At 43.4% G+C, this 15,052-nt stretch overlaps 1 protein-coding gene across 4 annotated transcripts in view; it reads left to right on the top strand.

Moving 5' to 3' along the window:
- rnf220a (ring finger protein 220a) overlaps positions 1 to 15,052 on the top strand; it is a 159,371-nt gene that overhangs the window by 128,147 nt on the left and 16,172 nt on the right. For 2 of the 4 annotated variants that reach the window (XM_080034873.1, XM_080034871.1), the window contains exons 4-10: positions 1,655 to 1,750; positions 4,559 to 4,601; positions 6,517 to 6,641; positions 7,696 to 7,825; positions 13,978 to 14,170; positions 14,319 to 14,374; positions 14,805 to 14,919. In XM_080034873.1, coding sequence (XP_079890999.1) covers positions 1,655 to 1,750; positions 4,559 to 4,601; positions 6,517 to 6,641; positions 7,696 to 7,825; positions 13,978 to 14,170; positions 14,319 to 14,374; positions 14,805 to 14,919 — 758 coding nt within the window. Of the gene's footprint in view, positions 1 to 1,654; positions 1,751 to 4,558; positions 4,602 to 6,495; positions 6,642 to 7,695; positions 7,826 to 13,977; positions 14,171 to 14,318; positions 14,375 to 14,804; positions 14,920 to 15,052 lie in introns of all 4 variants that reach the window. The other 2 variants (XM_080034870.1, XM_080034872.1) reach the window with 2 other exon arrangements.

Genomic DNA, 15,052 nt, shown 5'->3' with positions numbered 1-15,052 from the left:
AAAAGTGCACACACGCACACACACGCATGCACACAGCCAGTCATCGCTCTGTCGGTACTAAGCCTTGTAAAAAAGTGATATTGCTCCTCTTTCCGTCCTCTTGTACTCTTCCGTTCACTTGAGGGATACCCCGGATTGTCTTTGTCACAGAGTGGGTTAGAAGAGGATATGGGTTTTATATGTGTGTCTATGAGGGTGTGTGTGTGTGTGTGTGTGTGTGTGTGTGTGGTTGCAAAGTGTTGCGTGACAGATTTATTGACAGGCAGTGTCCCATAATGTCAGACAGTTAAGCTCCTCCTTTTCTCAGATGTTTACCCTTTCTTCTCCTCCCTCCATCTCTTCCCTAACTCCTCTTAACGTCTCATAAACATTAAGTCCAATCAGTGGAAAGGACTTTATAGACAAAGTCAGGCGGGGTTACAGTCATCATCAATGGCGCGTCACACTCGGGCAACCGTGGCCACAAATAAAAAACACACCACAAATTCCCCCCAAGGGTAAAGATTCTCCCCATGGATAAGGTAAAGCCTGAATTAATACAGAAATACACTTCACTTTAGAGCGCCCGCCACCATAGAGGCTCAGTCCTTTAGAAGCAGCAGACCACGGGTTCAAATCCGTCAGTTCTCTGCATGTCATTCCCCTCTCTGCACCATTTCACATCTGTCTCTCTAGTAAACTATCCAATAAAGTTCAAATGCCCCAAAAAAATCTTAAAAAAAAGAAATGCACTTTACATCTTATAAATCAAATAATATGCCTTTTTGATATAGATTTACCTGATAGGCCTACCCCCCCCCCAAAAAAAATATATATATACAGTATATATATATATATTTTACTTTAATTTTACAGTCTATATTTATTATACATTAAGCTTTAAATGGTAGTCCAATTGCTTTTGTTACTCTTCGGCTGACGTTTGAACTCTTTTCATCTCTTACCCATCAAACTGACAATGCAAGCCTCCTCTACTCTCAGTGTCTACAATTGGAAAGACACTTGAAACTGTTTCAGGTCTCAGATCTTGACCTTTTAAGCAAAAAAAAAAAACGTATTTGACTCTTCCAACTCCTTTTGTTGTTCATGAACACTTAACAATGAACTACAAAGGCTTTCCATGCTCACTCATCAGCTGTCACTTATAATGGAATCAATTTACAGTGTATACACGTAAACTGGCATCACACACAGGTCTTTCAGGAATTAGACAGCGCCAACTATGACTTCAACATATTTGAGCACTTCCGTGTTAACTCCTATTTCAATGTTTTCCGTATTTGTATTTCAATTGCCACTTTAACTACAACTTCTGAACATCATGCAGCATTCGTATGTTTCCTTGAGAGAAATATCGAGACTTTTCTAGCAGTTAAATAGTTTTTGTGTGGCTCCTATGGACATTTTAATCTTATAGTCAGAGCTAAAGTGTAGGGGGTCGTAACATTGAAATGGTATATGTTTTCCTTATATCTGAATTTGTTTTTTAAACAGCATTGCCCGTGCCTTGTCCGTATATATTGATTGTCGAGCAAGGACAGGCCCTGCTGTTATCATTGCTCCAGAGGTGATAATATAACAACATCATCTGCATATAGAAGACATTTTAGTTCTCATTCTACCTCTCTCTCTCTCTCTCTCTCTCTCTCTTTAGTCGATGCTGTTGTCGGTCCACATCAAGCGTGAGGGAGAGTCTCCAGTGGTCTCGCCCCTGTCGTCGGAAGACATCCACCACTCCGACAGATACCAGGTCACACTCATGAACACACACACACACACACACACACACACACACACACAAAGAAGGATTGAACCGTCAGTCTAGATTGACACACTTATTTCCGTGTGGTCCCTTCTCCAGAGTTATGTCCAGCTCACTTTGGATGAAAGATGAGATGATATGTTTCCTGCCATTACAAATTCACAAATCTGATTCATGATTCTATTTCAAAGTTCTCCTTCTGTCCTGTGTTATTTTGCCACTGATCAACCATCATACAAAACTTCAGGGATGTCGTTCTGTATTGTTTTACTTTCAGGAAGTTCAATGTCAAAATAAAAGTGAAACTAGAGAACAAGGTTGCGTTTATGGTCGTATTGACTAGCACATCATGCTATTCTCATTATGTATTAAAGGTGGATACATTGATTTTGGAGAGTGCTTGTTGTCAAAATCACTTTTTGTCAAAATCAGTGAATATGTGCAGAACAAAAACAGGCCTGTTGAAAGCTACTGTGGGGCCCCTTTATTTACATCCCAGTTTACAGTGCCTAGGCTGTGTGTTAACACTAGATTTTCTTTTCCAACGCACAAATAGCAGCCTTTATGGACAGGTAGCAGATCATGAGGAGATATTCACGGATTTTGTCAAAAATGTGAATTTTACAACCTTTTTCCAGAATCGCTGAGTCCACCTTTAAATCAAGTTGTGAATGTCATGACAGATGTGTAACAGTAGGCTATAGCAGAGGATTATGGTAGAATTTGTTTTTTATATGTCCTGTCAGCAGCTGAGTTGACCGACAGGCCAATCTCCCTTACATTTCAGCCATCTTTAAGGCCCATACCACGACTGCTTTTATCTCTTAAATTCATCAAAGTTTGTTCGGGGGGTAATTCTTGCTAGCCATGATGTATCTCCGGGTTAAGTGGCTTTCCCCCCTCATTGCACCATAAAATAAGAACTATTAAGTCCACACCGACGTTACATATCCATACGTTTTCGGGATGACACAGCTCATAAAAGACCTTATAGCGATGAAGTAGATTTTCTCATTAAGTGAAACTGCTGAAATCACCTTATATTATACAAATGATTAAGTCAATGGTGACTCCTTCTACCACCCCGAAAATGAGGCCTAATGGGCAAGGGGTTTGCCACCTTCTCTCTTGGTCCATCTCAATGCTTTTTTTTCTTCCTCTAAAAAAAAAAAAAAAAAAAAAAGCTGACCTATTTGCAGCCATTCAGTGAGTGTATCATAATGATACAGTAGCCTAGTAGTGACGGTGCGAGGCAAGTGGGCCTATAACTCAAGTGGGCAGGGGGGAGGGGGGGACAGAGGAGACAAATGGAAGGCAAGAACAGAAAGAGAAGGCCTCTAACTGATGGATGATAGATGTGAAAGGACTGAGCCACCACCCTTACTCACCCTTTCTGTGTCATAGAGAGGGCATCCTTAACTATGACTGGAGGTGCCTTAGTCAGCACATAGAATCCCAGTAGACCTGCAGGTGCTCATTCGGCAACAGTACGGGAGTGGAGAAGAACATTGAAACCTGACCTCAGTTCATTTATTTCTCAGTGCTATACTTTTAATGATAAGATCGTTATGCTTAATGATACAGGGAATATACACCCCAGGCAAGCTGAACTACCAAAGACCTCCACATATTCATATAAATGTATTGTTAAAAAGTCCAAAATTCTGAATGAAAATTGGTGTAGCAAAAATGCTTTTTTTATTTCCTATTAACCCCATTCCCCAATAGCTTCCGGTGACACGTTTACCTTATAGGATTTTACATTGACGTGTAATGCAGTTGTTGCATGGGTTAAACTGTTAGGCAAAGCGTATGAGTTTTTTTCCACCACTGACATAGGCCTAATAAGTAATCATTTTTTATTTGGATGATCTACTGCATTCACAAACAGAGAAAAGCAAGTTAAATAACCAGAAACAAAGAAAATACACTTAGGCTATAGTTGTTAGAGATACAAGTTTGAATAGAGAATATTTTTATTTAATTTTATTCATAATTAGGCTATTTTACCAGCTTGCTACAAATTACAGAAACACAATAAAACAATAAATTAAATCTAAAATATATTTAGTATGAAAAGGTGTCATAAATAATGTAAAGTATAAAGTAAATGCGAAGAAAAAGTCCCTCATAGAAATAATATGGACCTAGAGTAGCATGTGATGAGACAAGTCATAGCATAGCATAGTTTACATTACTGGTAAAGTTAAATCTTCTACTAACCTATTCAAACAGTAGTAGTTAGAGTAGCAGTTAAATAGTTGTGCATAGTATAATCTGTGTGTGTAACCACCATAGATAGTACCCATTCATTAATTAGGAGACCGTTTGCTTCCCCCTAGCGGTGGACTTCCGGAACTGCCGCGTGACGTGTCAGCCACTTCCGTCTCCAGCAGCAGCACTGCGTCACGTGACCAAAACAAGCCAACATGGCGTCGGACATGAGCAATGTTTGCCGATACGAGCGCCACTTTCAATCCCTTTCCATCCGTATTCAATTCTAAACACAGGCTTCAGTTCGCAGTCATGTATGGTGTCTTGAGGCTCAGTGTGGTGGTTTGCAGCAGTGAGTTTTAGCGGCTCCCGCAATGAGCTGTGTGTGAACCCTGACAGCCATGGAGGATGTGGAACAGGAACACAATAGAGGAGTAGGTTTGTTTACTAGTGTACTAGCCTCAGCATCCAAAGCAATCCCATCCAGAAAAGCGATATCTTGCCTCTGAAACGCGTCATAATGTTACTTTATTGTCTAATGTATTTTTGTTCCTTCCTCTTTTTCTCTCCCTCTGCTTGCAGACCTTTTTACGAGTCCGATCAAACAGGCAAACACGATTGAATGGTATGTATGTACACACAGCGATTCAACTCATAACATTGTTTATTAATACATATTTACTGGTTACAGCGAATTTGTTTAATTTAAATGTACGTTTATTACGAGTTCAGTACTGGCTCAGGCTTGTTTTTGAGGTCATGGTAATTCTGGAAAAAAACAAACAGGATGTCAGAAAAATCTATAGATTAGAATAAATTATTTTAAAAGTATTAAGATTTGAGTTTAAACATATATAAATCGGTAATACATTTCCAGAAATTGATGTACGTTATCATAGGCTTATATCGTATAAAAAGAGAAATGTGTAAAGAATTTATCTTTACCACAAATGTTACATAATATTGACAGTGTGTTGAGGCTCAGGGGACAACACACACTGAAGACTGTATTATGGTCATCTATCACCAGGTGTTTTGTCATTTAAAAAAAAAAATATGTAGTTAATTTTATTTAATGGGACATTGTGTGTTACTGTACATTTACGGGTGTTAGGTGATATTGATTCATCAGTCCTCATTAATGACATATGACACACACCTGTGGCTCATAAAGAAAGTGATAATCAGTCTAATCTAGCTAATCTAGCTAACTGTCAGCCATCATTAATATTAACAGTAACACCTGTGGTTTTCTTTTCTAGGGAGGGATTTACTATACTGTATTACCTATTTATACACCATGTAATATATATATATATTTATATATATATATATATATATATATAACACAAAACCCCCTCTATAGTCTGGCTGACTGGCTGCTCTGCCACAGTTAAAGCACAATGATACGTATCACAAATCATGCATCACGTAAACCTGTATGATTTTAAAATGGTCCACTTTTCAAGCACCCAGAAAGTATTCCCCCATATTATATATATATTTTTTAAATCAAGGGATACTGAAGCAGTGTGAACCAAGAACCGCTCATATAATCTATATTTGTATCGGTGACAGACTACTCTAAACCACATTAGTTGTTGAGGTGACACATGGATAGGCCTTTTTTACAGACAGAGCCCATATTAAGAGCCAGTGAAGACTTGAGTTTAAACTTGGTCCCTGCATTGGTCCCTGCATTACTTTGGTTGTGCCCTCGTGTGGAACCAGGAAAATCATTCTCATGTGGGGTGGAGGGGGCTGGGGGCAGAGATCCCTGCCGGACCTTATTAGCAGCCCTTTCTCTTTCTCTATTTAACAACGCTCCCCTCCATTAGCGTCAGGGGAGGAATGGCAAAAGAGGAGGAGGATTTTGAACTGTGGGCAATCTCCTTCCCCTACAGTAACAGCACATTGCCTTCTGTCCTCCTCCTCCTCCCTCCATCCCTCTCTTCAGTCCCTCCTGGCCTCCTCAGCTTTCCCAGGCCAGCTAAAAATTAATGTCCCCCCCGTGCCATTTGCAGTTAAGAAAAAACGACAAGAGACTCCGGGCGCAATGACGGCTGTTCTGCTCTGTTAAATTTCTAATTAAGTGTGTGTGTGTGTGTGTGTGTGTGCGTGTGTGCGCTGTGGGGTGGGAGCTGTGACAGGAGGGCAGGCAAACACAAGGGAGGAGAAAGAGGGGGAGAAGGAATGGCGTGGATGTGGAGTGTACAAAGGGGGTTGAGACCGTCACGTCCGGCTCTCTTGTCATTTTTTTCTTCTCATCACTTTATCAGACGGGGGCTAAGTTTTGACCGACTGGAGCCTTCTCTCACATGCTTCTAGGCTTGTAAAGACTTGAAAACAGAGGACAGGCCTTTTGGTAAATTAGCTCAATTGTATAGCATAGGATACATTTAGTAAGGGAGATTCAACTGACATAAATATTCCTCTGTTTTTTTTTCTTGCCAAGGTGCCTGAAAACTAAAAAAATGTCTGTCATTAAAACTTTGTCCCTCTGTCTTGTTCCTCTCTTGACTCCCGCCCTGCGTTCCCAGCCCGCATAGGCAAGATGAAGAGGAGGAAGCCTGACGACGGGGGCCAGGTATGTCCGCTGTGCAGCGCCCCGTTGGCCGGGAGCGAGGAGGAGATGAGTAGACATGTGGAACAATGCCTGATCCAGGTAGTACACTGCCCCCGATAAGCCCCGCCTACCGCCAAGTCGGACAGCCTATCAAAACCCCTTCTTTTTCCTGTAGAGGCTGTCTGTCCAGTCACCTCTTTTAACTTCTTTTTTTTTTTAGATGCTGTCTCCAATCACTTCACTAGATATAACCAATCAATATCAACCATAGTTTCTCTAGAGACTGCATCCATATCATATGGGAATAACTGTCTGAAATGCCAGCATTACAATAAAATAAAAAACTCCGTATCCAACCAAAAGCTGCCAGTAAACCTATTTTGATTTACAACGCTGATTTCTGTGTTTTATCCCATATCATATGGTTGCATCTAATTCACCTTTTACAATGAAAATATATGCTTTCAATCACCTCCTCTCTCACTGTTTGTAGTGGTCAGATCAATGGCAGCCTTTCCTGTCCTTCTCTCCTCCTGTGGATTCTAATCAGTCACATTCTGTCCTAGAGTAGACAGAAAACAAACTGTCACCACACCTCCCTGTATGCCTCACCACACTGACTCCATTACACTACCACTAGCTGTAGAGACACTAATACCTCTTTTCCACGAGCACACTTTCTGCTGTACCATGCCTTGTGTTGAGCTGTGTTTGTATTACATGTTTTGCAATTAAACAATCCAAGGTGGCTAGCTAACAACCAAAGCAAATGCCTGGACGTTTTTTCTTTGATAGCGTAAGTTAAGTTGGCCACAAAACCCCTAAGATTTGGTGTAATAAAATCAATCCAAATGTAATAGAAATCTAACAAAACATAATGAATGTTTGAAGAAAATAGCTGGATGTTTTTTAGATGCGAAATTCCATTTGTGTCATATAGACATATTCCACCAATAGCTTTATAACAGCTGGTCATGGTATGGTACGGATAAAATGTGCTATGGAGATGTGGCCGCTCTTCCACCGCACCACTATTTAAAACAGTGATACATGTATTTTAAATGGTTAAAATCTACAACCTGCAGTGCTTTGTCTGTGAATGTTTTTTGCTGTGATTAACGTGTGTCCCTGTATGTGTGTGTGTGTGTGTCAGCGTGAGGGTGCCTTAGGAGATGACGATTCTGAACACATGGAAGGAGAGAATGGACGGGGCTTTGAGGAGTACGAGTGGGCCGGACAGAAGAGGATCAGAGCCACCGCACTGCTGGAGGGAGGCTTCAGAGGTACACACAGTGTGTCTCTCTCTCTCTCGCTCTCTCTCTCTCTCTCACACACACACACACACACACACACACACACACACACACACACACACACACACACACACACACACACAGCTCATATCATACACTATGCTGTTTTTAGTTCAGCCTTGTTTTTGATCAGAGGCAGGTGTGTACTGTGATGGTGCAGCTGTCCATTGGTCTGCTTGTTAGATGACTGTCCAGTTACAGACAGCGTGTAAGCTCTGTGTAGACATGGCGGGCCCAGATCCCTGTTTGTTCTTGCCTTCTTTTTTCTCTGTCCATCCATCTCCGTCTTGAGCCCTGTTACCACTGAGCGCTTTGGTACTGTATGGCACGCATCTGTGCTCTGTTTTCACCATGGTTGCGTAGCTTCCACAACCAGCGCCGTTCAACAGCTGTGGCCGCGGGTATTGCTGTCCAGTGGCACATTCCCTTCCTACTAGTATGGGTACTGTCAGCAGTGGAAACGCAAGCCAGATCTAGGGTTACCATTCCTTGCCAAACCATACCGTACCAAACCGAACTGTGCCGCTCAGTGGAAAAGAGGCATACGTTTCTATGCTCATCCATCATCCCCTGTGTTCCTGTCCGGTGTTCACAGTGTTAGCTCAGCGTGAACTGATGTTGAATGTGACCAGGGAGCTGAGATGGTGCCTCTGGTCCGGTGGCAGTGTAGCTGGGCCAGGGGTCAGTCCAGCTCAGCCTGGCCTGGACCCACACAAGCCCTCTTAGCAAAGGGAAGGAAAACACATTTAGCTTGGCAATTGACCCGCTGTGTGTGCGTTTGTGTGTGTGTGTGTGTGTGTTGGCGCCCAGAAATGTAATTATAGAACTAGATGGGAAAGCTGGTCATTGGAGAGCGCGGCTGCTCTGTGACACGACTCACCTTCACTTCTCTCCCTTGGCTCTCTTGTCACCATCTCTACTTAGTCTTTCTTTTCAGATTGTTTCAAACTTGCGGCCTTAATATGATACTTAAAGTTAGCATAACAAACAAAGCATAACACAGTTTGCTCAGTCTGTATGTATTTGTTAAAAGAATTTTTTTCCTATGATGGAAAAAGTGCTTCTTAAAAAAAAAAGTTTCTGTTATCTTAATACACGCAGTTGGTTGATTTGGACTGCACCGGGCTCCACAATGGTCTCCCACTGTGTCCTCAGTTGTCAGGAATGTTCACAGGTGGAGGTAAAGAGGGTTTGTCGTGTCTTAATAGGCTCTTTCAAACTCCGCTGGCTCTGCCTCTGCTTTCATCTGCTCTCCTCTCTCTCTCTCTCTCTCTCTCTCTCTCTCTCTCTCTCTCTCTCTCTCCCTGTTCATCCGTTGTTAAACACACACATGCTGAGCCTCACCTGCCAGACAGACAGAGAGAGACAGAGACAGAGACAGAGAGAGACAGACAGACAGAGAGAGAGAGAGGAGACGGATCAATGTTGAGATCTCAACTAAACGACACCAAAGAGCAGGTCGTGGGTTGGGAGGCGGCTTCCCCCACCCGTCCATCCATCCATCCATCCATCCATCTCTCTCTCTGTCTCTGTCTCTCTCTCTCTCCTTCACGTGGTTAAAGGAGCAGACACAGGACCCTTCTGCCGCGCTCTAATAGGGCACCTTGTGATGTCACACGGATAACTGAGGTGGCCCGGGGGAGACACACTTGAAACACACACACACACAATCTACTGGGCTCAGAAGGTGGATTTTGTCTTGAAAGCGCCTCAGTTGTTCTAACAGTCACACACTGAATCCAGCAGGGCTCTGGAGCGGCTAGATGGATATAGAGATGTTACAGTGGGGGGGGGGGGGGGCCTCCCTCCCTCAGCTGGCTGGATGAAGAGAAAGCCTATCCCTGTGTGAAGTGTCTCCATCCGTCCCTCCCTTTGAGAGAGCAGGGAAGAAAGGCAGGGGGAGCGGGGCCAGGGTGGTTATGGAGGGAGAGGGGGGGGGGGGGGGAATCGAACAAGATCAGTTTATGATTCAACTCTGTGTGAAGGAAGACTTCCCTGTGTCTCTCACCGGCTTAGCCAGGTTGAAAGGAGCCTCTGCACAGACATAGAGCTGCCTCTATCTGTCTAGTGGACTGTCTGTCTACATCTGCTTTATCAACTGGAGAGCCACTAGATCACGTGATGACAATGTGAAAGTCTGCGTTAAGGGAAAAGGTGGCGAAAGTGTTCACTCCATTCATGTATTCTGATAGCGTTGTTAAGCGCCAAAATGAGACGTGCGTTTTGATACTGACCCCAAGACTTATTAAGACATCCTATTAAATATGTTTCAATCATTTTTCAACTTTGCCTACATCAATTAGTCAAAATTTAGATTTCTATACTATCCAATCCATCAAAAAGTAAACAAGACTCCAAACCTCCATTGTATTTATTCACCCCTATTTTTTTTTTTTTACCTCCTGCTATTTTGGATTATTTTACGGTGACATCATTGCTAAGCTCGGGACCAGATAGTTTTTGTGTCAGTCTAGCCACATGAAGATGTAAAGGCAACACAAGGGGAGGGAGCCAGACAGATCCTTGAGATTTGCTATCAGTCCGTCCTGAGAGACAGAGCGGGAGAAGAGGGGGATTAGATGGCCCACAGGGATGGAGGAGAGGAGGAATCTGGGCCTTTGTAAAATGGACTTCAAAGATGGCCGTCTCATGTCTTTGTGTCTGTGTCTCTCTCCCTCTCTCTCTCTCTCTCTCTGTCTGACCTGTAAATGGCAGAAAGATAGCGCCATGACCTTTGACACCTCCCCCTCTTCTCTGCTTCTTTAGTACGGCCCGATAATTGCTATGGTAACTGGATGTCGCAGGGGGGCGCGGTCGATTGGTTGATCCGGGCTGTCAGTCAAGTCCGACGAGTCCCCTTTTTGATCCTGCAGTGCCTTCTTCACATCTGCACTTGTAGTGTCGTTGTCGCGGTGACACGTATGTAGATGTGAGCGTCCGCTGCCTTTTGCTGTCACTGAAAACATGTAACGGTGAAGATAAAATGTGTAGTTAGTATGTTAAGGGTCAACCATATGCAGGAAGGTGGTTATGGTAATGGGACTGTGTGTGTGTGTGTGTGTGTGTGTGTGTGTGTGTGTGTGTGTGTGTGTGTGTGTGTGTGTGTGTGTGTGTGTGTGTGTGTGTGTGTGTGTGTGTGTGTGTGTGTGTGTGTGTGTGTGTGAATTGATCACACCTATGTAGACAAAGATAGAGCGATAAATGGTGGTGGTAGAAAAGTACAGAGGTGAACTGTCAGAGAAAAAGAGGATAGGTTAGCGACATGGTAAAATACTGAAGGTAAGAGTAAGGGGTGATGACAGGAAAAGAAGTTGAAGAATGGAACGGAAGAGAGAGAGAAAAGGGGAAGGGGGGGCGGTGCATAATGTGAGTGAAAGGCAGTTAGAGTGGGGCTGACCTTTCCCGGGCCAGATTAGATTGGCCTGCCAACACTGCTTAGAGGGACAGATAGAAGCAGTGGGAACACACACACACACACAGCAAACGGGCAACACATATACCCACATTTAACACACCTACGACATGTACGTACAATGTGTGCATGCACAAATTAGGCCACTTGAAATCTGGCATCACATTCATCCTTAGGTGGGCCATTTCAAATGTCTGGGAGCTAAGGATATTTTGCATTTGTACTGTACCAAAAAGACAAAACATATCATGTATGTACTAAATATGATTAGCATTTTTCAATTTGGACAATCCTGTTGTAAATGTGTTGGTGTTAATAGTGTAGTGCTTGGCATACATCGGTTGGGGACCTTTTTTTTTTTTTTTTACATCTCTCTCTTCCTTAGTCTACCGATCTTGGATCTATTTTTCTTTCCAACATCCAAACATCTTTTTCCTCGCTTGGTTCTGGTAATGTTTTCTGCATTTCACACATATAATGAAAAGCCCTACATTGGGCATTATCAAGTGCTCTGAGCCCCAATGTCTATTCCCCACTTCTTGTAAGCAGTCGTTGTGGACCACTGGCCACAAGATCAATAGTTTGATGAGTTGATTAGATTATGCCCCGACCAACCAGCACTGCAGCACAGTAAGGCTCTCTCTGTTTGACTCTCCTCTTCTGGTCACTCACTCATTCACAGCTGATGGAGGAGAGGGCTTGGCTCAGTCAAAGCCTTTTAACCCACCTTCCCTTGGCCTGGCTTACCCTGAGGCATTGTGGGTAGGATGGCTCAAGCTTCTTTCATAGGAATAGAAGGCAGAAAGATCAATCCACACCTCATGTACGAATTTAAACGTGGACAGAAATTCAAAATGGGACAATGCTTATAACTGTATAATGTAACATGTGCTTTGTTCACCCTCTGCCTTAGCCTCGAAAAGCTATAGAGGTAAGCAGCGCGCTACTAGATTTACACTGCACAGCCATTGTTCCCCATATGTTCCCCTTTTTTTCCACCGAGACCAACTAAAAGTTAAAAAGGTCCTTTTTATTTGATCACTAAAAAACATGGGCCTGTTGTAAAACGACTTAGCATTGGTGGCAGCGTTTTATCACAGCGGCTTGTCCATGCTCACATTCTCCCCTACTCCATTTATTTTGTATTATTTTTTTTTTCTAGGAGTGAGAGTGAAATGAATTCCAGGGTTAGATAGGAGGAGAAGCAGTGGCATATGTTTACATCGCAGAAGGTCCTCAGAGACAAAGACGCCACACACTATAGTGCACTGAGACCAACTGTAATAGGAAGTCAAGTATGGAGACACACACACACACACACACACACACACACACACACACACACATACGCGCTGGGGCAGGTGGTTAAATAGGATGGCTGTCAACTGTGTGGAGCTTGTATCTGGCGGCACACTAGTCCGGCTGAGAGCTTGTAGAAATTGGGATAGGTGTAAATAAGATGGCTGTCAGGCCTGTCACTGGTAGACACACACAGACACCGTCAAGAGTCCCATCTTAAGTGAAACGCAAGTACGCACACACACACACACACCTGTGCCTACCTGCTAGTAATCGAATAGTCAAGGTGTAAGTGACAAACACACACTGAACACTCCCGCACACACACACACACACACACACACACACTCACTCACACCTTACCTACCTTTGCTTGGTAGATAGACATGGTGTAAGTGACAGGTAGACAGACTCACACACTCTTGTACGCGCACAGACACACACACACACACACACCTTCAAGGGGGTTGGAGAGACGGGGCCTAAGTGACAGAGGGACAGACAGTCTCAAACAAACACTGAAGAGACGCCTCTAAGTGACGGACACACTCACACACACACACACACACACACACACACACACACAGCTCTCTCTGTGGCTAAGTGGAGCTGAAGGGAGCAGTCAGGCAGCGGTAAGGGTTTGTCTGAGCGTTCATCACTGGCTTTATACAAGTGCCACTCACACACACACACACACACACACACACACACACACACACACACACTGTCCCTCTCTTTCTTTCTCTCTCTTTCTCCCTCTCTCAAAGAGTGATGGGTGTGGCGCCAGACTTCATCCCTTCACCCAGTGTCTAAACACCGTCTCTCTTTCTCCATCTTCTCTCTGACCAAATGTTTGTCTGGTCTATCTCCATCTGCAAATGCTTCATGTGTCAGGGGAAAAGTAAGGTTTTAAAACAGCTTCATTTGAGATCTTCGAGTGTGTCTCATAAACAGTTAATGGAGGTCTTAGCAGGTTTACCTTAACCCCTGTTACGAAGAGCTACTTTAAAGAAACTATGATGACTTATTTTGCTGCATCTCTTGACATCTGGTATATTTGTGTTATTACATATATTAGCCAAGGCAGAACTGGAAATGAAAGCAACCAAAGACACCATGTACACTATTGATGTATTATTTTTCTCATGTCGTGTGAGATAACTTGTGTGGTCAGTTTGTAGTACCTGTTGAACAAACCCCTCAACATGTTGTGTTCTGGAAGATAAGGAGTGATGAAGCCAAGTGGGGGGTTTTAAAATATATCTTTATCTTGACCAAATGTATATACTTCAGAGGACTATGCAAACTTTCAACCCCAGCTTCTTTTTTTCCTCCTACAGTACTCTTTAAAAGTAACAGCTTGCTAAGAACCACTTTTTTTCTCTCCACATTGTGTCCACACCACCCACAGGAACAGGCTTTGCCACGTGTAGCATCAAGGAGAGTACAGCAGACAGCGACGCGGACCTGGACGTGGATGGAGACGACACGCTGGAGTACGGCAAGCCCCAGTACACGGAGGCCGACATCATCCCCTGCTCCGGGGCCGGGGAGGATCAGGGAGAGGCCCGCGAGAGGGAGGCACTACGCGGGGCCGTCCTCAAGTATGGAGCCCTCAATACCACCACCACACAGTCAAACAAGTACACACTACAAACTAAACTAGTGGAATGGAATCAGTGTGTCAGTGTGTGTGTGTGTGTGGTTTTGTTGATAATTAAATGTGTGTGTCTCTCTCTCTGTGTGTTGCAGCGGTGGGATGCCTTCTAACAGAATAACGCCAGAGTTCTCCAAATGGGCCAGCGACGGTAAGTGGAGCCAAGAGGGAAAAGAAATGTATTGTAAATGTAAATGCTTCAGAGTTGAGGCAAGAATGGTTTTGATTTTTTTATGTTTTTTTTTTACTTAACATTGATTAAACGGACTCGTCAAAGCACGTATTGAATTATTTCCATGATAATCCATGGTCAATGTGGCTGTCAATGTAACTCCTGGTCATTTTATTATTTTCCAAAATGAATATCTTTAGGATTTAGTTTTTTTTTCTAGTTTTTCATACTGTTCTTTTCATTACACATTCACATACAGTTAATTTGTTAAGAAAATTGTGAATACGTTTCACTATATGTCTTCATTGTGGCTGTGTATTCAAGTGAGCAGCCAGGTGTGTGAATGCTTTGCATCCAGAGGACTCCAAAGCATCCAGTGTTAACAATGTGGTGTGTGTGTGTTTTACAGAGATGCCTTCAACGAGCAACGGAGAATGCAGCAAGACAGACCCGGGCACTCCCTCATCCTCCTCCTCCTCTTCCTCCTGCGTCCCGCGCACCTGTAAAAACAGTGAGATCGAAAAGTAGGTTCCACACACACACACACACACACACATATGGACACACACGTTTGTCATGATGTAGTTGGAAAAGGCGAAACAGAAAATGACTCACGTTTCACACTCAAGTATGGGCCAGTACACACACAGACAGTCA

Source organism: Ammodytes marinus (assembly GCF_949987685.1).
Source record: "Ammodytes marinus genome assembly, chromosome: 9".
Taxonomy (NCBI): domain Eukaryota; kingdom Metazoa; phylum Chordata; class Actinopteri; order Uranoscopiformes; family Ammodytidae; genus Ammodytes; species Ammodytes marinus.
This window is presented reverse-complemented; position numbering and strand designations above follow the sequence as displayed.